At 46.4% G+C, this 25075-nt stretch overlaps 1 protein-coding gene across 2 annotated transcripts in view; it reads left to right on the plus strand.

The window, feature by feature from the left end:
- Window positions 1-25075, plus strand: part of MORN2 (MORN repeat containing 2) — a 110868-nt gene that overhangs the window by 63541 nt on the left and 22252 nt on the right. For both annotated transcript variants that reach the window (XM_069607795.1, XM_069607796.1), the window contains exon 4: window positions 11919-12055. In XM_069607795.1, coding sequence (XP_069463896.1) covers window positions 11919-12055 — 137 coding nt within the window. The remainder of the gene's footprint in view (window positions 1-11918; window positions 12056-25075) is intronic.

Consider the following 25075-nt stretch of genomic DNA (forward strand, 5'->3'; position numbering starts at 1 on the left):
GGACCTATGAGATATTAAAGTGACACCGGCCTGTGATGGTATTCCTGACACTTAAGTCGGTATGTTCCAGTGCCTAAGACTGGCATGCCTGTTCTGCAGAGTATTAAGACGTTATCACTAGACATTGGAAGGAACTGGGGAATACGGTTTATAGTGACATTTTCGAATGTCAGAATTTCTAATGGATTTTTCTCGAGTGAAAAATGCTGAAGAGAAAAAATGTCATTTATTTATTAATGGGGGGGTTATTGACATTTTTTTCAACTTTTTTTTTTTTTTTTTTTTTTTTTTTTTTTTTTTTACAAAAAGGCATTCGAAATTTTAACTGGATACCGGAGAATACATCTGCCCCTGGGTGTGCGAAGCTCTTGCCTCTACAAGGTTTCAATCAAGAGTTTCCAGATGCCCTCAAAGGTCACTCCATTCTTCCTTCGCTATACATACCACGATGGCCATCAAAGGTGCTGCTCCATCAGAACCCAGTAAATAGGCGGGTGGAGTCTGTGCTCAAGAGGGCAAAGGGTGCTGTGATCTTTGCACTCAGAACAGGTGTCTACTCGGGTATGTCACTCAGTGTTAGGCAGAAACATGTGCAGTTCCCTTAGGGACCACTGCAAAAGATTTAAGACTACAGGTGTTTGGTAGTAAACCTACTTGGTAGCAGTCTGTACCACACAGATTCACTTGGTAGCTGTGGCTGAGCAGTCAGACCTCCCTCAAGAAGAGTTAGGCAGTATACAGAGCATAGAAAATAGGTACAGAGATACAGTAGCACAAGCAAACACTGACCAGAGTGGGGTGTAAAAGTATATACTTATTTAACACACTCTTATAAAACACACTAGCAGTAAATTGGTAAGATAAGTTCGAGAACACAATCACTATTATCATATGTACATCCCTGATTACTTGTTGGACAAGTCTTAGTTAACACCACTTATTTCCAGACAGAGGTGAGCGCTTAACGTTCGATGGCACTCCAACAAGTTAGATAAAAAGGGAGGGAAAAGCAGAATTATTGAAGCATACACACTAAACACTTTTTAAAGACGACCAACAGCAAGTTTAGGAAGGCACAGTCTACTGGTGAGCAAGGAAGTTTGGGTGCCAGGCCCACTTTCAAGGGAGCCAGGCTGAAGATGCCCAAGATTAGACAGTTACAGAGTCTTCGAAGTTTGTGGAGGTAGTTTGAAAAAGGTTTAGTTCAGTGCAGAAAAGTTAGCTAAGGTGTCCCAGGCTAACCCAGGTTCGAGAGACGAGGATTTAATACACCCCGTTCAAACGGTTGCAAGGGAAGCCAGGCGGAACACGGTACCTTAAATGGAGAGGATTCTCCAGCGGGGGCAGTTGTTCCTGGCAGCGGTTGCAAGTCGCATCGTTGTCCAGAGGAAGAGACAATCTCGTTGTGGAGGAAGAAGGAAGGTCGTTGCACTGCCAGGGAAGAAACCAGCCGCGGAGTTCTCCGGTACAAAGGTACTACCCTTTCGGTTTGCGGTAGTGGTGAAAACGTGGTATCCAGGTTCCCGGGGTGCTTGGCACAGGCAAGGCGGCCACGAGATGCTCCAGGAAGGCGAAAAGAAGGTAGACTGGTTATCCCCACCAGTCGAAGGAAGAAGACTCTCCGGGCTGGAGATATCCTCTGTCGTTGGGAAAAGTGGTGAGACGGTTCAGCAGGGCTCCACCGGTGGTGTCGTCATTGCAGGCCGGCTCAGCTTCTCCCTCCTCAGATTCTTAGGTCCTGTGGCGACTTCTGAAGTTCCAGTCCCCAAAGCCCTGCTTTTATGCAGCACACCCCCATTCACTCAGCCTAGCTGTCAATCAAACATGCTAAGTGGTGAGCCGGCCGGCTCACCACTTGGGCCAATCACACAAGAGTGCGACTTGAGTTACCAAGGTAACACAGTCCAGGGTGCCTAAACCCCCTCCCACACCCCCTGTGGTACCCAGACAGAGTGGCACCACCTTTGGAGGCTTCTGTGGAGAAGCCCGCCAAAAAGTGGAACAATGGGCTTGACTTGGGTTGGAGTCAGAGAAGAGAACACAAACACCATTTTAGAATCGAGTTCTGGCAAAAAATACCAACCAGTGAATTAATATTAAATAAATAAACCGGCGGTATGTTCGAGGCTATAAGAATTAAATAATTTGGTAGCCTCGAACAATGGGAAAATCCCATAGAGATATATTCGCGGTCGAATATAAAAAGTAGTATCCACTGCCACCAGCCAAAACTCGATCAGGGGGGACGGAGACGTGCCTCCTCGAACAACAGACCCCGGGGCAATCGAATTGCCCCGACCAGTATGTCCACAATATGATGGTTTGTACTGGTTTCTGTTCATAATTTGGGACTAGCAAAGCCAATGGTGACTTTACATGCCCTGGGAGACAGTAGTCAGTCCCAGGGTATGAAGTCTATGTTGGGGGGTCGCTACGACACCTCTGGGTTACTGCACGGAGGGTGCTGTGTAACCCACATCAAACAAAACACATGAGACCCTATGGAGTAAAAGACCCTATAGCCCATAAAACACATGGAAAGTTAAAGGAACACCTCAAATCATGTCTAAGAGTGGGAGCAAAAGAATCTCACTCTTAGCAGGAGAGAAAAAAATAAACCCCAAAAATCCAGCAAAGCTGCTGGGGTACTCACTAGGTTTGGGAAATTAGCCTTACAGAGAATTCTCCCTAACACTCAGTCTCTGCTCAAAGATGTTCAAGCACTCCTACCGGCTCTGGAGAAGGGGCAGGACTGTGTGGACTTTCTAGAAATTATTAAAGAGAATATCATGCTGGCATCAGACCCTTCCTCGTACATCATGAGAGCTGTTCTCCTGCGTGATGTCTCTATGAACTCTGCCTGGAGATAATATTGTCTCAGACCATTTTATTTTTTTATTTATTTATTTGCTTACTTATCAAGCACCGGAGCCCACCACCATCAGGGCGCCACACATAAACAGACGAACGAACAACACAGAAAACCAAAGCAAAGAAATCTGAGGACAACAGGGATGCCAAATCAAGGACCAATTCAGAATCTAGCATTGTAAATACTTCTCAAACAGCAGAGTTTTAAGTCGTTTTCTAAACGCTAAGAAACTAGATGTTAGTAGGATGTCCAATAGCAGTCGAATCCAAAGAGTTGGCCTAAGGGAGTAGAAGGATTTCCCCTTGCTCCCTGTTCGGTGAACTGTCGGACTGATAAGCCATGCTTGAGTATTCGACCGAAGAATACGAGTCGGTTTAGAAGGTTGAATAGCTTCAGTCATATAACAAGGAGCATGACCATTTGGGAATTTGTGTACCACGGAAAGCACTTTAAATTCAACTCTTGCTTTCGCCGAAAGCCAATGCAATGCCTTTCTATGATCAGAAATGTGTTGCCCTCGATTAAAGCGGACAATAGTTCAAAGCTTGTCATTTTGTACGACTTGTAAATGTATTAATGTTTTTGATGGAAGTTCCAACAAGCCGGCTATTAAAATAATCCAATTTTGCGAGGACAGCTGCTCTAGCAATCGTGGCACCATTCATTTCAGATGGATAAGGGCGAATCTGCTGAAGCAACCTTAAATGATAGCTTGAGGAATTCACCAGGGTACTGGTATGGCAGTCCATGGTCGGTGAGAGATCTAATGTTACACCCAGGGTCTTAACCTTCTGAAGAGTATTTATGGAACAGCCATCAATGCACAACTGATTGTAGTCTTGTTTCATCCACGCTAGTTTCCGTACTGACACCACCAGCATCAGCTTTGTCTTAGAGCCATTTAAATACATCCAATTGCAGCCCATACAAGATTTGATAAGTCCGTAAAGGGTATTGATCTTCTCTTGATCAGTAATCGGGTCCTTCCGCAAGGGCCTCCAAACCTGGCTCTTCTCCCAAGACCTACAAAAGTAATTTGAACCTGCACATCTCTACAAGCACTTGGCATCTGTCATCTCTGCACAGACCAAAAATGCAGATTTATGCACCACTATGTTTGTATGTACTACGTATGTCTGTAACAACCTGTAACCAATACCTCATGTAAACTAACATACCACTTATGATCGTAATAATTTGTAACCACTACTGTAATGCAAACCAGCGCCTAGATGCCCCTGGGTTCAATGCGCTTTATAAATATCAAAATTAATAAACTTGCCGGACAGTTCAATCAATAGCTGTGTATCGTCCCCAAAGGTGGCAAATAAAATATTGTGGTTGGACAATAGGACAAACAATGGCTTCATATAAACATTGAAAAGAGATGGTGACAAGCAGACGCCATGGGGGACTCCACAGGTCAACGCCTCTTCCTCTGATCTCCCCAGTAGATTTTTAGATCACCTGTTAGACAGAAAGATGAAATCCATGATTTGGAGTTGGCAGAAAATCATGGATTTTCACTTAATCTGTTCAGCAAAATCTCATGATCCAAAAGATCGAATGCTGCCGAGAGATCTAACAGCATAAAAATCCCCACCCCTCCCGTTTCGATATTGTCAAACATCTGGGACTGGAGATCAAGCAAGGCTGACTCTGTACCATGTCCGGGATGAAATCCTGACTGACGATGGTGTAGAATTTAATTATATTCAATATATTGTTGAAATTGGCCTGTGGCTATTTTGTCCACTACTTAAGTACCAAGAACGAGTATGCTCGTCCTTTTTGCATAGACTTGCATAATAGCCTGGCACTTATGGGGTTAAATAAGAATAAAATATTTGGCATTTGCCAATCGTTATCAAGTGAGATGAATCATGGTCAGATTATTTTATAAGCAGTGTGACTTGGACATGTTTAGTAATCTCTGGCACTGAACAGTGCTGGAAAGTAGCGTTGGAAAAAGGAGTCAGAAAAGGGGCAACCATTTCTGGAAATTTGAGGACAGTCTTGGCCGGACAAGCATCATTTTTAATGGTTGTAAGGCGCATATTAAGAGTGGAGAGCATATCGTGCACATCGATGGATTTACAGACAAATGGTTTCTGATCCAGAGAATCAACTAGGGCTCCCATTGAGCACTCATTTGTAATATTAGCAAGAGGCTCTACTGGTTTAGTAGCAATTCCTTTTATTTTTTTTATTTTTCCCCTGGCCTTTTGGATCTTATTTTTAAAATAATCTTGGACTCTAATACAATCTTGAGTGTTGGGGGGAAAACCAATCTCCCGTTTCTATAGGGCAATTTAACTTGCTTAAGATGGAAAGTAGCTCCCGTACCATGGAAGAGAGTGATGAGCCCAACCTAAAGCTCCCTATAGGTACCAATTCAGGACAGCCTTTCAAGTTCTCAGGGGCTCTATGCAAACCACATTTTGTGGAGACTGGGGTATAGGCCCATCAAGCCCACCCAGAGCTAACCCCTAGCACCATTCTGTTCTTAACTGACTCCAAGAGCTCTGATCCCATATGTCATATACAGCAGGGGCCCATCTCCATTTATTCTGCTCTGCCTGGGAAGAAGGAATCTGAGATGCTTGGGTGCGGGGCACTGGGGTTATTCCATCAAATTCAGTTATGCGATGACTCTGATGATGTCGTCACTCCTTTCCCGGGGGTGGCCTCTCCTCATGTGGCGAGGTTACAGCAGACACTACCTGATCCTGACCCTGGGGGTGTCTATGCGAGAGAGGATCACATGGGGAGAGGCGACACTCTGTGGGGAGTGAGACCTGGTATTCCCCCTTTCCCTTTTAAGGATGTGCCTGCATCTCTCATGCCTTTATGACATATTATTGTGTGGAAAAGGAAACCGCAAACAAGACTGACTATTCCCGACATGTACATCACCCAAACTGTTACTTAAACAAAGAAGATGGATGGAGCAATGAAGATCTGTAAAGCCAGAAGACCAATAACACGTTCTAGTAGTTAGGAGTGGCGCGTGGCGGGACCTTTAAATCCCAGACAGCTGATACGGAAAGTAGAGAAACTGACAGGAGCAAATGGCTCCCGTTAGACTTGGAGAAGGCTGGGCTGCAGAGAAGACCGGACAAAATGTAGGAACCAAGCACATGGATACAGGAGCTTGGAGTGCTCTGGGAAACACTGTTCCCCCGAGCACCGAAGAACCAGAGGTCTACCAGTGTGATGTTGGAGACAGCGTGTGGCTGTCTGAGGATGTTGGAGACCAAACTGGAAGACCAGCAGAAGCTAGACTCTTCTCTGAAGCGCCGGCAAGCAGCAGCAGGACCCAAGCAGTGTGAGGAATGCGACTACCTCAAACCAGTGAGCCTAGTGGGAAGAGGTGGGATGCAAGGTCACTCCATAGCCAATGCTGCGCCTCCCGGGAAAGCCTGAACCAGCTATTTCAGAGGACGGGAAAACCTGTGAAGTAACAGACGAACGAATTGCCAAGCAGAGCGTTGCTGACCTATTTGATAAGGAAAGTGTGGGAAAGGCTGTTGCCTGATACTTTGCGAGTCTGGGACCCGCACCCCAGTTGTAGAAAGAACTATGTTATGAAAGTTCTGGCAGGAGAGTATACCAGGTGAAGAGCGGATCTGGGATCCGTACCCATAATAAATTGTGTTGCATGAAAGTCCTGGCAGGAGAGTATACCAGGCATTTGCAAGCCTGGGACTTGCACTCAAATTGTATAACTTTGAAAAGCGAATCCTAAGGAAGGTTCATGCCCTTAGGACTTTTGAACTGTATTGCATGTGGAAAAGATTAGGTAAGGGAGCCATTTGCCTGGGAGTGAATTGCAACACCAAGAGGAGAGGGTTGTCCTCTTGGGCTATAAAGAACTTGGTTATTCTTTATGAACTTATGTTTTGATGAAGAGAAACCTGGGGAAGGGAGCCATTCACTGGAATTGTGAACACTATCCATTTGAAATCATCTGTTGGATTAATACCTTTTTTTTTTCTTTTTCTTTTTTTTCTTTTATTGAACTTGAAAATGTGTGCACTTTTCAAGCCAAAGACATTAGCACCTGATGGTTCCTTTTTAGAATGAGAGGGCTAGCATAGGATTATGGACACAGGACATTTTGATTTGGACATCTTGACAACTGGACAGGCTCTTAGTTTTTGGTGGAGGTAGGGACATACCTCCTAGAGTAAGGACATTGAGACCCTTTCCAACCCCTTAATTATTTAATAAATGTTCATATCAACCACAATGTGTCCTGTGTCTCAATCCTGGTTCCTCACAGTTCCTAACTCTGGGGTAATGGTGACTCCATGGCCTAGGGACCCCCACAGAAATCAGAACTTTAGAAGGGTATCCGTCATCCGTTGCAGTAGGGGGCCATTCAAGCACTGTCCGGTGCAGAATGGGAGAAGGGGGTTTATTTCATCCTTTTGCTTGTAGCAAAGCCATCGGTGAAATGGCGTCCAGTCATAGACCCAATTAGAAGACCTGCATCATCCTCTGACATCTGTAGCTCGCCATTCATAACAAGCTCAACAGTCACTGCATGCTTCTGACTGGGATGGAGTATTGACAATTGCCACAATGCTCAATGGTTTGGATATTGCATTTCATCAATTGACTGACACTTATTTTGTTGAATGTTATAACGCTCCGTGATTATTTCCTTGCTCACCTAATTCGTTGCCAATATGTGTCTATGTATAATTTCAATGTTCATGCAACATGCTTTCTCTGATCATAGGTTTACATTGTGGGAATTTCAGTTGGGCAAATTCTGTTTAGTTCATAGTAAGGAGTATTTGAGACACTGATACCGGTGATTACTATTAGGCAGGTGAAGCAACTTGAAGAGTACGGTTTGGATTGGCATTATTTTACTTGTACATAAATGCACTCTGTTCGGCCCTGTTTATGTCTGGACCTTGCGTTGTTGGGATGTTTGTTTTGTGTTTTTATTAGTTTTCAGATTTCCTTTTTCTTTTATGTATGTTGGGCTATCTTTATATGACACACTAATCTACATTTGATTGAAGTTCATCAGATGAATGAGTTTACATTTCCCTTCAACTTTATTGAATGTAGCTCTGTCTGTAAGATTTTTTTAGTGTATGATGAATAGGTTTAATTTTTTCACTTGGAATATAAGGGGTATTAATAATTTGTCCAAAAAAAAGATTTTTAATAATTGTGGAGGATGAGGATAGATATAGCTCTTTTTCAGGAGCCCGATGTATTGGCATCAAATCAGAATGTTTTGTTAAATTCTAGATATACACAGGCCTTATCCAGCTGTTACATCACCAAATCAAGGGGTGTATTTTATTTTGTAAGGGTTTAAGTGCCAATACTGACAATGTCATGAAGGATACAGAGTGGCGATTTGTCCTAGCCAGTGTTTTCCTTGACAACTTTCATATCACTATTGGTTTGATTTATGGTCTGTGCTCGGCAGGCAATATATCTTTAGAGATCTAGCATTGCAACTGAGGAAGTTGGGAGATGAATACATACTTCTTGGAGGTGACCTGAATTGTGTTACGGATCCTGCCCTGGATCGGTCCGCAACCTGTAGATAATCAGGACATAGTGCTACAAAGTAGTTTAAAAGCATGATTGAGGGCTTTAATCTGGTGGATGTATGGGAACAAGGTCATAATTTACTGTATGGCATTAATATGTTTGAAATTATGAATAAACTTCTGAAACAAAATGATTCATTTCAAAATAGAATCTGTTCACGGTATCGTTCCATTTTTATGAAAAGGTGACGCTTTCTTACATCGTCTTTAAGGATGTCTACTTCCACATCTACTTCCAAGGGTGGTGGTGGGGTGATGGAAGAGCCACAGGAAGTTTCTCTGGTTTGCTGTGGGAAAGGACCCTTTCCAATTTCAAGTTCTGCTGTTTGGCCTCCGGTGAGCCTCTAAAGTCTTTACAAAGGTCCTGGCACCATTGGGTTTACTACATGCTCAGGGCATTTGCATCCTATCCTTACCTGGATGACTGGCTGATTCATGCCTGCTCTTCGACTCTTGACTGTAGTAGTTGTGACATAACTGGTCCCCACGCAAGAGAATTTATTGGAGGACTGTTCAGCACTCAGCAGAGGGAGGAATTTCTTGCCTCTAATCTGCGGAACAGCCTTTTGGGCTTATTACGTAGGGAGGAGGCTTTGGCCCACCAGAGGCTTTTGGTGTTGCACCTCATTCTTTGAACTATTCCAAACTGGTCAATATTTTCAATACAACTCCTGTATCAGAAGGAGGTTGGTGCAGTGGCTCTGGAGACACACCACCTATGAGGCTTCCCCTTGAACCACCTCTCAACCCATGTTGCTCACAACTAATGGCATTCGGATGGGTTGGTGTGCTACCCTGGGACCCATGTCCATCTCGGAGGGCGGGGGGGATAGGTCCCCGAACTGGAGGGAGCTGTTGACTAACTGAAGGTCCCTTTTGTGCCTTGGCTAGGGTGGGTGCGGGGGCAGGTCCTCTTGCGGATCAAGTGGCAAAGGGGTATATAAACCATCCATGCAGCACAAGGTCGCCCACTCTCTCTAGCAGGTGACCTTTGACATTATGAGTTGTGCAGAGGTCAGTCTCCTTTATCTCCAGGCTTAGTATATCCAGAGGGTAGAGAATGTCTGGGCAGACAGCGTGAGCAGAGTGTTCGACTTGTCAGTGGAGTACACCCTGAGGCTCCCTGTTTTCAGGTCAATTTGTGACTGGTTTGAATTCCCATCTGTGGACCGTTGGCCTCCAGACAGGATGCTCTCTATGCTAATTACATGTCCATGTTCTGGAATCCCCTTGCAATGGGCATGGATGCCTCCACTTTGCCTTGGCCTCCATCCCTGCTGCTTGCCTTTCTGCCCTTCAAACTTGCTCATACGGTTCTGTCACTTTTTTCCTACAAGCCAGGAAGACTGGGCACATTTAGTCCTGGTACTCCTTCCTAGCCAAGTAAACACTGGGCCCCCCTAATGTTTTACCTCTCCTTGGGGTTGCAAGCCTCTTTCCCCTTTCACTTCCGGGTCTGTCCCTTCTGAGGTGGCCCACCCTTGCAGCCTCCACCCTGTTCTGACTTCATTTGATGGCCTTGCTCTTGGATGGGTTGGGTTTGAAAGGGTGGGTCTGTCATCTGCCCTTGCTTTGGCTGTCAAGAGTTCCAGTGCCCATCCTATTCTAGGCACTGGTGTTCCTTTGTCATCTGGTGTTTCAAATCCATCTTTGACCCCTGTCCTGTAACCAGGTGTGTTTCATAAATCTCCTTCATGCAGATTTGGAGTTGTGATTGGTGCATTCCACCCATAGGGATCAGCTGGCAGCAGTGGGAGCTTTTTAGGGTTCCATGAGTTGCTATTTCATCTGTTGGGGAGCTGGCATCCTGCCTCCTTCGTGGAAAGCAGATTTCCCATCCGAGGGTGCATTCCCCCTTCCAGATCTGGGATCTTCATGGTTATTTTTTCATCACCTTCTGCCCAGAGCATGCTGGTCGACCGCCTACGACAGTGATCTTGACCAGGTGGGTGAGGACATTCATCAGGGTGGCATATAAGGCATCAGATTAGATTCTTCCCCCTGCTGAGACAGTACAGGGCAGAGTCACCCAGGCCTTGCCTGCCTCCTGGGTAGCTGTTAAGGTTGTCCCAGTGGGTAATATCTGTAGGGCCACAGCATGGGCATCACTTGAAAGATAGTTCATCAAATACAAATTGTATATTGGTTGTGCAGGTCTGTCTTGTGTCAACGACTGATTTTATGAATTGAATTTTGCCAAAACCAGAAAAAGGATGACTAAACCGGAATGGACACAGACATCCCCGACCCGAGAGGGTAACTCCCACGGCACCTGGACGGGTGACACCGGATAGACTGGAACACAGGCGGCACAGGAGACTGAGTCAACTACCCCAGACAATCCTACCAACACTTTCGCCCGCCCCTTAGCTACCGCCAGGTACCACAGTGGTGTGGAATTGTCGAGATATTGGCAATCACCACACTTCCTGAGAGGTTGACATTGGCAGGTGCATTGGCCACAGGAGTATGAAGGGAGGATAAGGGGAGCTATGAGAGAGCATGGTGGGGGCCAGAGGAGTAAGGAACCTTGTATGCCAGTCGGACCCAGATCAGGACAGAGCCGCATCAGGGGAGACTACGCAAGCTGAGCGCCTCAATTCAGGATAGAGACGCAAACTAACCAACCCTACTAACAATTTCCCTTTCTGCATACACCTCTCAAACTCCAAACCAAACACAACCAAAACCCGCAGCACAACAAACTGCACTAACTTCACTACATTGCAACAACAAAACAAAACGCACATAATCTTGCACAACAGTACACGACTACCGGCCGCAAACACCTCAGGCCCAGCCAACGGACCCACCGGGTTGAGGCCGCCAACAGCACATCACTGCTCTCTTGCACTTTTCCTGCTTCCTCCCACTAACACAACCTCCCCTCCTCTTTCAGAGCCGCCAGAGCGCCAGGGACCACTCCGGTGGTGATAGTGCGCGGTACAAGTGTCCTTTAACATTAACATTAACATGTGTACATTGCATGTGGGTGACTGATCGGGCAATCTCCTGCTCCCCTCCCCGGTACTCTTGGGTATGTTCTCATTCTGTAAGGAATGGGACGAGGAAGAGGGATGAGGAGGTGAAGGACTGATTAGTTACTGGTGATCCCATTGCTCTGAGTCCTTCTGTTTCTCGTCCCACTCATGATATGATATGGCATTTATAACGCGCCTGCACACAAGTATTTCATGGAGCCCCTCCAACCCCAGGGGAGGGCCCAGGTTCATCACTTCCAGGGGGGTTCCCTAAATGGACTACAAACGTACAGAGGTTACTGTCTCATGAGGCATGGGCGCTTCATTCTGTAAGGACTGGGACGAGTAAGAGAAGGACTAAGAGTAATGGTATTACCAGTGCTAAGTAATCAGAACATTACTGTACATAAACGCACAGACATGCATGGATGATTTAGAGCATAGTACTACTATTTTTAGCATCCTTTTCCTCTTCTGTAGATGAACGGGACTGGGCGGCTGGAGCATCCCTCTGGGGCAGTTTATGAAGGCGAGTTCAGTGACAACAAATTTCATGGAAGAGGGACCTACACATTTCCCAACGGCGCAAAGTACACAGGCAACTTCAATGAAAATAGGTAAGTAAATGAGGAAATGTTGCTAACACATTTGAAACTAGTGATTGGTCGATTTTAGTAGAATGCATTTCCCATTTTCAAGGAATCTGGCTTCTTTAAAATACAATTGTAAAATCTAATGCACTAATCCCTTAATTTATATTTTTGCCTAGACATGAGAAAATGGCAAATACGCTGTGTAATAATATCAGCAATCACAATCGGTATATAGAACATAACTAGTGTTCTATTGAAGGTCTGGTGTTTTGTATGCTGCCAGCAGGTGAAGCCCAGGATGTGTCTAGCACACCCTCGTCGCTCCCCAATCGCTATCCATCTATGTGTCGTAGGTGGCAACTTGGACTTTTTTGTCATATGCTTCACCCCTAGCCAGCTGGCTATCTTTTTGGACTCTAGTGGAGTGATGGCTATTTTACCTAATATCGTCTCGGGTTCTTTACAGCCTCTTTCATGATACAACCCTGTGATTCCTTCTCTGGGATCCCCTGCCATGACAATGCAAAGTCAATTATTGATCTCCAATCTGGGATCCAGGACAAAGGAAAGGTCCACATCTGTTTTTGCATGCCTGAGGTATGCAATGTAGGTCAATGAGTGGTATTCTAAGAGCTTTTGAGAATAAAGGTAGAAGGAGAGCTAAACCTGTGGCTGATATGTTCTCTTGTGCAGGGTCTAATGCGTGAGCTTTCAGTATGCATCCAAAGGAAAGTAGAGAGGGGTAGCATTATCACAACCCCGATGTTATCACAGTATACCTGTGTGCACCCAGTGCCTTTCTCTTTTCACGGCCTGTAAGCTGATTGGTCCTGGCATATACCTGCTTCAGTCCTCTGAGTAACTGAGCACAATGTTTAGCAAGTTTGAAAGATTTTGTGAGTTGGCGCATCTGAGAAATTGAGGTCCAAACACTCTCTCAGGAACTGCTGCTATTTTACATCCACACAGTGATGGTTCCTGGTAGCTTTATCAGAAGCAGATTGGTCTGGGATGTCCCCAACATGCCAACCTGTTATGGCACTACCCTTGGTTTCCTGCTATCATTATTTAGTAGTTGGGGGGATGGGGCTCATGTTCTCCTATATTTGGTTCTCATCTAACCACTCTACTCCCTGCCTCTTCCCTTTGCCACAACCCCTCATATCCACAAGAAACATATTAAATGGAACGTATTCCACCTTGGTGCCCTCAGACGATATCACCAAGCTCTCCTGTGACTCTTCTTTGACACTGTCTCCGTTGGGGTGTTGGTCCCACCTTCTGGGTAGCGATGCATGGCTAATGGGTGAAAGTCATAAGAAGCATTTTACCGGCTTCTCCTGGAGACTTTGGATTGAGGAAGACCTCCACTATTCTCGCCAGACCATCATCATCATCAAATCTTCCTCTTAATAATTCTCAGTGACACTGAAAGGCACACCAAAAGTGAAGCCCGACCAATCCACATCTGTTTTTCATTCTAGAAAACATGGTTGATTTCCAGAAGTCCTTAAGCAAGAAATGCCTGCCATCTAAGACAGCACAAAAGTGGAAGAGGGACAGTTTATGGTAGTGACAAGGGTACAGTATGTGAACTTGGAACCCATAGGATCAGTAGAAGTAGCACTCTTTGGGAAGCTGTTAGGGTTCGAGGCTCATGTGATTCGGTTTTCCCAAAGGACCGAAAGCTCCGTACCAGGTATGATTTACGGGCTCGATTGCAACCCTTCCTGCACTGGCAGTTGCCGTAGAGAACTTACAGCAGAAGAGGCGGCGTTACATCTCCACGCCGATCGTTCACTTGCTCACGTGATCCAGAGTGGCGTTCCTCACGTGACCTTGGTGGACGTCACATGACCTCGAAACGCTCAGTATATAAGGCTTGAGACACGGAACACTCATTGCTTCTAAGCTGTCTTCAGACCCTGTTTGGCGGTACGTTTTGCTTTACTGTTTACCTTGATCTCGGAACTCTATCTTGGACTCCTTTGGATTACCCCTTTGTACCTTTGCCTGGAACTGTTTACCTGTTGCTGGATTTTGGACACGACCCTGACTTGCCTTTGGATCATCCCTTGGTACCTTGCTGAACTCTTACGCCATTTCCCTTTTGGGATTCAAGTCATGCCTTCAGTCTGCATTCACGCTTTCCTGCGGTCCTATTGTTCTAGGGACCGCCTCATCTGAGTCTCGAACCTCCCTCCTAGGTTTCCTGGGTTTTCCAAACACCAGATAGGTAAGACTATTCAGATCCTTTGGTTAACGTGATATATTGTAATTGCCTGGTACTTAACCTCGTTCTTCTTGACAGCAGCATCGGTGTTCCAGAGGTTCCGTGGATCCGGGAAGTAACATCTCCCACCTGTGGCCCCAAAGGTCGCACAGCGGGTTTCTTTTAGTTCCCCTGTGCATCACTTGAGGACGGAGGTTTCAACGGTCTACACGACACTCAAGTCAGAACAGACTGAGAAGCCGTATAGTCGTGTTAGACAATGCAGGGAGCCACAGAAGAACCCATAGCTGCTTTAGTTCAGGCGATTACAGCATTAAGGGCAGATATGGCCGCCGCAAATACGGTGATTCACCAAAGATTAGATTCCATACAGAGTGTTCAGAATTCTCTTCCTGCAGACCCTGAATTCGGGGATGCTAGCACTTCAACCACACCTCCTCCCTTGGCAAATACCCCAGCTCCAACTCCGGTGGTCCTCCCAACCCCTTCCCCCCCTGGCCGCTCCTGAACATTATCAAGGTGACCCCAAGAAATTCAGGACCTTTATCAATCAGTGCAAATTACATTTCTTGTGCAGACCTCTGGCCTTTCCTAATTCCACTGCTAAAGCCGCCTTTGCCCTTTCCCATTTGGCCGGGACTGCTGCCGCTTGGGCTAATCCTTTATTGGAGAATAATAGCCCAGTTCTTTATGATTTTGATTTGTTAGTTCTAGAAATGTCTCGAGTCTTTGATACCAGACACAAGGCACAGTCTAGGGATTTGGAGTTGTTAGAACTAACTCAGGGCAGAGGGACTTTGATAGATTACATCACCCGGTTCAATCAATTGGTTGGCGAGATATCATGGCCAGAAAGCAAGCGGGCAGTTATCTTTTATAGGGGGTTGAGTAACGTAATGAAAGATGCTTTAGCAGTGATACCTTCCATGCCCACTCAGTATCAGGAACTAGTGGATCTTGCTCTGCAGGTAGATGCACGACGATCAGAGCGCAGAGCTGAGTTGGGGGTTTCTTCCCATCCTACAGTTGTCAGTACCCCTGCTTCCAGTACTGAAGAACCTATGCAAGTAGGAGGTTTACGTAGCCCTATTACAACATCTGAGAGAGAACGTAGAAGGGTGGATAATGCATGCTTTTATTGTGGCACCACGGGACATTATGTTTAGGAATGTCCTCGACGTCCCAAGAAGAGTCAGGTTTTTCGGACAGCTCGACCTTAGATCCGGAGACCAGGTCGAGTGTTCAGTCTTCATCTCCGGGTACCCCTCTTGCCTTTGCCTATGTCCAGCCCATCTTTGTACAGGCCACTCTTTGTCCCTCTACAGGTATTTCTCATGCAGTCACGATCATCATTGACTCAGGTGCCACTGGGAACTACATAGACATTGCGTTAGCCCATTCCCTCAATCTACCTTTAGTGGTAAAAACCCGACCTGAACCTGTTCAGGCCGTAGATGGCACTGCACTAGTCTCTGGTCCTGTTAGACACCAAACTGCACCTCTATTGTTGACCATACAAGACATTCACACAGAGACGTTAAGTTTTGACTTGATTACCACACCTCAATTCGGTATCATATTAGGAATACCACGGTTACGTGAACACAATCCTCTGATTAATTGGCAATCAGGCACGGTGCTCTTCGAGTCTGAGATTTGTCAGAACTATTGTCTCCCAACCCATCAAGCAACTGATACTCCTTCTCGGGCCTTGGGAGCCCTAGCTGAATAATGATGGATCAGAGGTTGTGAATTCCCATACCGTTGGGGGGGTGGTGTCAGGGATTCCATCTGAGTATAAAGCATTCGAATCAGTTTTCGATCGCGGTTTTTCCGAGGTACTTCCTCCACACAGACCATATGACTGCCCAATTGAATTAATCCCTGATTCCACCATTCCTTCGGGCAGGATTTATTCCTCGTCTCCCTCGGAAGAACAAGCATTGAAACAGTATGTACAGAACGCCCTACGATTAGGACACATCCGCCCCTCTACTTCACCAGCTGCAAGCCCTATATTTTTTGTACCTAAGAAAGAGGGGGATTTACGTCCTTGTGTGGATTATCGGCGTCTTAATGCTATCACGAAAAAGGATAGATATCCAATTCCGTTAATCACACCCCTTCTGGACCACTTATCTCATGCTTCTGTTTTCACCAAGCTGGATCTTCGCGGCGCATACAATCTAGTGCGTGTTCGCGAAGGCGATGAGTGGAAAACTGCTTTTTGTACCCGTTACGGCTTGTATGAATATCTAGTCATGCCCTTCGGCCTATGTAACGCCCCGGCAACATTCCAGCGTTTTATGAATGACATATTCAGGGACATTCTGGATGTATACATGGTTGTTTATTTGGACGACATCTTGATCTTTTCACGTAATCTTGATGGCCATGTAAAGCATGTCCGAGAAGTATTATCCCGTCTGAGGGAACATTCCCTATTTGCCAAACCCAAGAAATGTCAGTTCCATAAAACGTCTGTTGAGTTTCTGGGATTCCACATTACCCCTGGGGCATTATCCATGAACAAATCCAAGGTTAAAGCAGTCCTAGATTGGCCATTTCCTCAAACACTCAAGTCCTTGCAGGCCTTTTTGGGCTTCGCCAACTTTTATAGGCGTTTTATTTCCTCCTTTTCCACAATTGTTGCCCCACTCACGGCTCTGACCAGCCCTCAGGTACCCTATCGATGGCAGAGGGAACATCAGGAATCTTTTGAGGCTTTGAAAACCGATTTCACTACCGCACCGGTACTCCAGCATCCCAATCCCGATCTTCCGTTCATAGTTGAGGCGAATGCCTCTTCTTTTGCTCTTGGTGCGGTATTGTCTCAGACATGTCCTACAACAGGCAAATTGGACCCGGTGGCATACCATTCCCGTAAGTTCTCCAATACTGAGACCCATTATACCGTAACGGAGAAGGAACTCCTGGCTGTCATGGACGCCTTTCGTGTCTGGCGCCATCATCTTCTGAGGGCTAAGCATCCAATCACTGTATACTCAGATCATCGAAATCTACAGGATCTGGCCTCATTGAAGTGCATCAATAGCAGACAGGTCTGGTGGCATCTTTTCTTTTCCTCTTTTGATTTCCATATTATGCATCGTCCTGGAACTTTACATGGAAAAGCGGACGCCTTGTCACGTTCCCCGGGTGGGGTCGAGTTGCCAACCTTCCCTGACACTGTTCTCGGAAAGAGTCATGTGATTTGTCTCTGCACTCCCTCTTCGTCATTGTTAGATTCTGTACGATCTTGGACTAGCAACCATTCCGACCAATTGCGGGATTGGGGCCCCGTTTATTCTGATGGTTTGCCTTTCGTGCATGAACGTCTGTTTCTTCCCACACCTGACACTCGTAACTTGGCCCTTGAGTGGTCTCATGATGCTCCCTTCAATGCCCATCCCAGTCAAGAGCGCACTTTGGATCTCCTAAAGCGCTGGTGTTGGCGGCCCTCTATGAAGCGCGATGTGGAATGCTATGTCAATTCATGCGCGGTTTGTGCTCAGGCTAAACATCAAAGAGGACGACCGGTTGGGCTGCTGCTTCCGCTTCCGGTACCTCCAAGACCTTGGCATACACTGACAATGGATTTCGTAACCGATCTCCCCAAGGTACAAGGTTTTGACACCATCTGGGTGGTTGTGGACACGTTCACAAAAATGGCTCGTTTTGTTCCTTGTAAGGGTATTTATTTGGCCCCGGTCTTAGCAGACTAGTTTTTTGAGCATGTGTTCGTGTTATTTGGACTCCCTTCGGTCATTGTATCCGATCGAGGGTCACAGTTCACCTCTCATTTTTGGAGGTCATTGACTAAATTACTGGGCATCGATACCAGGTATTCTTCGGCCTATCATCCTGAGACTGATGGGCAGACCGAAAGGACGAATCAATATATGGAGCAGTATCTTCGGTGTTTTATATTGCAACAGCAGACCTCCTGGTTGACCGCTTTACGGCTTGCTGAGTTCGCATACAATAACGCGGCTCATTCTGCTATAGGGTTTTCTCCATTCTATGCCCTCTACGGGCAACACCCAAAGGTCTTGCCTGTCCCTGATGCTTCTGTTTCTTCGAATCCTGCGGCCACGGCTTGTCTTAGGGATCTGTCTGCTGTTCATGCTAGTACTGTGGTCCATCTTACTGAAGCAAAGGCTTCTATGAAGGCTCGTGTTGACGGCAAGCGTCTGGCTGCTCCTCCCTTGGTGGTGGGTTCTAGGGTGTGGTTGTCTTCACGTCATCTTCGCCTAATGGGTTGCCGGAAACTGCTACCTCGTTTCGTTGGCCCGTATGTGATCTCTCAGGTTGTGAATCCGGTGGCTTTTCGTCTAGTTCTCCCAAGTTCTTGGCGTATCCATCCTGTATTTCATGTCTCTCTCCTCAAGCCTTGTCCTGATTCTTCCCGCCTCCGGGCCCCTGCTGCTCCGGTGTCCCTGACCTCTCCTGATGTTTTTGAAGTGTCGGCCATTTTGGGATCCCGTTGGTTTAGGGGTAGGCTCCAGTATTTAGTGGATTGGAAGGGCTACGGACCGGAGGAGCGTTCTTGGGTTTCCGCCTTGGATCTTGACGCTCCTCGGTTGGTAGCTCGCTTCCATAGGGATCACCTGTCCTGCCCACGGGGTCGTGGGCCGTTGGGGGGGGGGGGGGGTTTGTTAGGCGATCCTCTGCACACCGATCCACTGCACACCAGAACACTGCTCACATTTCCCCAATACCTCCCTCCAGGGTTCGAGGCTCATGTGATTCGGTTTTCCCAAAGGACCGAAAGCTCTGTACCAGGTATGATTTACAGGCTCGATTGCAACCCTTCCTGCACTGGCAGTTGCCATGGAGAACTTACAGCAGAAGAGGCGGCGTTACATCTCCACGCCGATCGTTCACTTGCTCACGTGATCCAGAGTGGCGTTCCTCACGTGACCTTGGTGGACATCACATGACCTCGAAACGCTCAGTATATAAGGCTTGAGACACGGAACACTCATTGCTTCTCAGCTGTCTTCAGACCCTGTTTGGCGTTACGTTTTGCTTTACTGTTTACCTTGATCTCGGAACTCTATCTTGGACTCCTTCGGATTACCCCTTTGTACCTTTGCTTGGAACTGTTTACCTGTTGCTGGATTTTGGACACGACACTGACTTGCTTTTGGATCATCCCTTGGTACCTTGCTGAACTCTTACGCCATTTCCCTTTTGGGATTCAAGTCGCGCCTTCAGTCTGCATCCACGCTTTCCTGCGGTCCTATTGTTCTAGGGACCGCCTCATCTGAGTCTCGAACCTCCCTCCTAGGATTCCTGGGTTTTCCAAACACCAGATAGGTAAGACTATTCAGATCCTTTGGTTAACGTGATATATTGTAATTGCCTGGTACTTAACCTCGTTCTTTTTGACAGCAGCATCGGTGTTCCAGAGGTTCCGTGGATCCGGGAAGTAACATCTCCCACCTGTGGCCCCAAAGGTCGCACAGCGGGTTTCTTTTAGTTCCCCTGTGCGTCACTTGAGGACAGAGGTTTCAATGGTCTACACGACACTCAAGTCAGAACAGAAGCACATGTACACAAGCATCCCCTGCATTCTGCTAACGGATCAGAGTTTACAAGGCAAACCTGGAGGTCTGCCACTCTGTTATTGGGGGGCCTTTAGCCAAAAACCTCCAGACACCCACCTTGATTTTGGGCCTATAAGAAACTTGGAAAGTAGGGTGGCCGATCTATTTATTCTAAGGGTCAAGTCAGAGACTGAACTAAGCCAATGTCTTCCTCTACATCGTCCATCTTCTGCATGCCTCTACAAGTGCTCCATTAAGAGCCAAGGTGGCCAATAAGGTCAAATACATCGTCCTGTACTGTCCCTGATGTATACTCTTGGCTCATTAGTCTTGTTCTCAGATCCCCATTGGATAGTACTTAGTCCCACAGTATGGATATAGACTCCAGAAACGCCCTGTGCCAAGTTGGGGGAGTGATCCACCTCAGTGTATAGTGTACATTATGCATGAATGTGTAGATAGGACTCCCGTTATTTGATGTTAGGAGTCATACACTGTTAAGGGAGCGTTAAAAAACCTTGACGAATTTGCAAACCTTTAACCACACAGACATCTAGCTGCAAGTCGGTATTTTTCTAGCTGTGTAAAATACATTTTCCGATCTATTTGCATGAGGGTTGAAGCTTGTCTTGAAATACTATTTGCATTAAATAATGTATTAGTTATTATAGGAGTAGGGGAAACAAAACCTTCCCTACTCCTGGCCTCCCGGTCATACTAAAACCTTTTTTTTTTTTTTTAAAATGGCTGAGATTGCGGAGGGAGATGCTCCCCACTGAAGATGCTATTAAACAAGGCCACCCAGCGGCTAATTTATGCCAGCTATCCAACCTTCACGCATTCACTCAATTATACCCCAAAGGGTGAATACCCCTGTATAATTTTAGGAGGACCGTAACTGATGATGGAAGGACTGTGTGCGGTTAGGCGGGGAAGAGTACTCCTGCATGGCTACCTCCTGTTCGCCAAGTCCCTCAAAGATCAGACAGATGGGGGGGAGGCATCAATGAGGAGGTAGTTTTTATTTTTTTATTGTGAGAGTTCCCTTGGATCTATGTTATCCCTATGTAGGATATCAATTACTACTTTGTTTTTGCTTCATATTTCATATATTTAAATCTCCCCTGTCATCCTATTGACAACTGTACTTCTTTCTGGTTTGGTAATCAAATTTGTGGTGTTTGGATAAAGACTTATTTTGATATTGGGGCCTTTTGAATCCCTTAAAATTTAGGACTGCGTTTCTGATGAGCTGTGGTGGCTCAAAACATTTGCCACACTGTTGCAAGCCTTTTATGTCTTGCCACACAGACTTTAATCACATCCTCAGCCAGTTATACTCATTGTAACATGAAATTACTTTGGTGGTTGAATGTTACTCACCGCTCCGTAAGCAGGTCAGGAAGATGGATAGATGACCTTGGAGACGATATGTGTACAGGAATTGATATTCAGCCTCCAATTCCAGCTCCCCTGAATACAAGACTCGAGCTTCTTCAAAGAGGGCCTCTCCTTTACAACGTAACTCTCTGCTGTTTCGATTGGAACAGGCAGAGGTATCAGTTGAATAAAAGAGCGGGGAGAACATGCACCGCCAATACCAATGCTGCAAAGTAATACAAACTTATTAAACAGTGCTGAGAGGAACAATAAGAAATCAAGCAACAGTATTGGACAGAAAATACCTAGCCAAGGATTGGAGTGGAGCTTACCCTGGGATGGACCTACAAGTAAATAATTAAACCCAGTGAGTGAAAATAGTCTAATGGACTCTTCCTGTATTTTTAGCCAAAAAACAACAGACCTGAATTGTGGGTCTCTCAAGGGCTAACGATGTACAGGATTGAAGAAAACGACAGGATAAAATAATAAACAGGTAAGTTAGTACAGGGAAGTAAACCCGGGCGGCACGAGGGTCGCGCTAGAGCCGGGTTGGTGCAGGATCAGGAAAGCATCAATATGCACTTTGAAAATAAGTTCACTGAGTTTTGTAACCCAATAAATGTCCCAAAATCCAGTAGAGAGAAATGCCAACAGAGCAGTAGGTAATTTGAGGTACAATAGTCAAAGATGGCGCTGCCAGAATTACCAATAAACAAACATAGCAGGTTACCTGAAACGCACACTTTCCAGACGAGGATTGGAGCAACTGAGGTTTTCCGAGTGGTGTTAGGCCACTTACCTAGGGGGAGACGAGACGCTCCCGGTCCTGGCGGATCTATCCGAGGTTTCGGTTAGCAGGGAGAGGAGTCTCCCGGCGCCCGAGACCTCGGATAGTATCCGTTGTGCGCATGCGCCACAGCCCGCGGAGGCCAACGGCTTGCGTTTCAAGCCTCGTTGTCGCTCCGGGGTTACGGGCTGCGCATGCGCAAGGCGGCCTGCACTCCACGCCTCGGCTTCATGCCGAGGGACGTAAATAGCGGCTGTGTCGGGAAACGAATCGCGTCTTAACGCGGTTCGTTCCTGACCAGCCGTAGCAGCGCCTACCTCCTGTTGGCCATTCTCCTGTTTTGCCTCCAGCCGGGTTCCTGTTCTTGGTCCTCTTCCCTGCCTGCCTTCCTGGGTACAGTCCTCGTTGGCTCTCCCGGATTCCAGCCCTCTCTGGGCTCTTTGGGAGCCTTCCTTGCTGCCTACCAGGAATCAGTCTCCTTTGCCTTTTGGACTCTCCCTGCATTTGCTCACCCCTTGGCTTCCCGGACTATTCTGCTACCATTGGCAAGCCAACCCCTTTACCCTGATTTCCTGCCTACAGGGTTTCCTTTTGTTCTCTGTGGTACCTTGCCCCTTCATGTTATCCAACCTATTGGTTGTCACCGCCCCCAGAAGGATCGGTGCACTTACCTGGTACCAATAGCCAGCGATCAGTCCATCAGCCTGGCCTCTCCTGTACGGACGTCTTCCAAAAGTCCCACCACGACAGGTGCTGTCCGACCCAGGGACACACACCTTAACAAGTAGCCGCTGGCGGATGAGCTGCAAGGGCAGCAGGAGCGGGAAAAACAAATCAAATAACTTTCTGTGTCGAATACCAGGAGATCACGACAATGATAAGGAAGAAGAGAAGGCAGTCCAGGAGCAGTCCGGGTCGATACCGTAGCGGTCTGTAAGAAGTGGCAATAGGGTAGAAGGCTGTACTGCTCTCCCCCGAAAAGTGCACGAAACAACCATAAATCATCAATGCAATTATGGAGCAAGTACTTTGAACCAAAAAACAGACAGACACAATAATTCACATCCACGCACTCTTAGAAGATAAATCAGCTCTTTACGGCTATTTATTCAAGGCTTACAAGTACATAGAAATAACTCTTTCAAATAATATGGATATAGTTCACAGAAGAAGTAAAGAAGTCGAAAGGAAATACATCACCGTGAGCGTAATTGAAGTCCTCATCTCGTCCAGAAGCGGCTGGAAGACTCCGGGCACAGCCAGGCCGAGAGTACCACAGCTCACAAGAAGGCCGGACGGAGCGTCCTTCTCTGGCTGAAGTCTCACCTGACCCCCTCCGGGTTTCTGCATATATAGACACTCCACAAAGGGGAGTTAATTCTTGAACCTTCTGGAAATTGCACCTGCGCAGTTGAGGAACAGTCGTCGGTTGCCAGCTGGGTCAATCGAGAGCTCCCCCCAAGGAACACAGGGCCTCCCTGCTCTAAAAACACGCTCCACGGAGAACAGTAGCAAGCCATAACAACGTTAGCTTTCCCAGCAGAAATGGCCTTGACTGCATACCAGGTTTTGGAAAAGCATGTTTGTCTCAGCACTGTGAATCTAACACTTCAGCAAAATGTGTGCAGCCTTTCACTGCGGAGTGAAGTAAATATCCAACATGGCTATGAGCGCTCCCAGAATGCATTGCGTGCCCACGCCATTTTGAACCAAGCATAAATCAAGCATAACAACACTAATTTGCAGCAACAAGTCGTCTGGAAGACGGCAGTTTTAAACCCGTATGGGGGCACGTCTTGCTGTACGTCCTCCACGTATGAGACGTGTCAGCTGACACAGGTTTCGCCGTAGCTTGTACAGGCGCCATGGCAACCTGTATCTGCTCCACAAAGGAGCTTGTGAATGAGACGTACTCCGCAGGAAAGCCTTTTTCTGCCGAAGTGTAACATTGAAGCTCAGTTGTTACATTGTGTTATGCCTCCTTGATTATAAGTAGGCTCTCACAATCAAAAACCATCACAATGAATTTGGGAGTGCCATCCTCTGGGGGTGGGGGGATACGTTGGTGTTAATTGTCTTGCGTGAACAGCCAGGTTTTAAGTTTTTTTCCTGAAGGACTGGTAGGAGGTATTGACTCCAAGTTTGGCAGGTAGGGCATTTCAGGGTTTGGCTGCTACTAGAGGAAAGCTACGTCCTCCTGATTTTTTAAGTTTACATTTGGGTACCAGAAGCATGTTCACCTGGGATGTTCTTGTCGGTGTATTCGCTTGCGTTTTGTTAAATTGAAGTGGATTCTTTCTCTAATGGGGAGCCAATGGGCATTCCTTCTGGCAGTCGAGGTGTGGTCTTTTCTTGGGATATTTAGTGCCGCTCTAAGAGCCTTATTTTGGATAACTTGAAGTTTCTTTAGATTATTGGAGGAGGTTCCGGCAAAGAGGGCATTGCAGTTGTCTAGATAGGATAAGGGCTCTGGGTAAGGTCAGGCAGCTGTCTGTGGATAGGAGGTGCCTGCTGGCATTGATGAAGGTAGTGGTGTAAGCTGAGGAATCGGCTATTGCGCTGACCTGTTTGGTTAGAGTTAGGGAAGCAACTAGGTATACTCCCAAGGTTTTTACAGCTTTGGAGATGGGAATGAAGTTTCCATCTATCGTGAAGGAAGGGTAGGATTTGTCCGGTTTATTTAGTCTGTTGTGGGAACCAACAAGTAAGAGCTCTGTCTTGTCATTGTTGAGGCAGAGGGCATGAGTTGCCATCGAAGCCTGGATGCTTTGGTAGACTGAGTTAAGCGCCCTAAACTCGGTGTAATAGTTTAAATATCTTGATTCTTTTTCATAATGCAGTACCTGTATTATTGGATTCTGGATGGAGGGAAGTTAGGGGAGAATGTCAGAGTGCTATTACCATGGTCCTTTGGAATAGGGATGGACAAATAATGGTTAATCGATTGATGGGGGGCATAAGGACATAAAGGACTCCAGTCCTTATTTTCTTCTCTGTAATGTGCACACACAGTGGTCTCTAACAAAGACGCTATTCGTTTGTACTAGGATGATTGGAGTGTATCCACTGACAATATTGCAAGAAATAAT

Source organism: Ambystoma mexicanum, chromosome 4q (genome assembly GCF_040938575.1).
Source record: "Ambystoma mexicanum isolate Mex_15411 chromosome 4q, UKY_AmexF1_1, whole genome shotgun sequence".
NCBI classification, from domain to species: Eukaryota; Metazoa; Chordata; class Amphibia; order Caudata; family Ambystomatidae; genus Ambystoma; species Ambystoma mexicanum.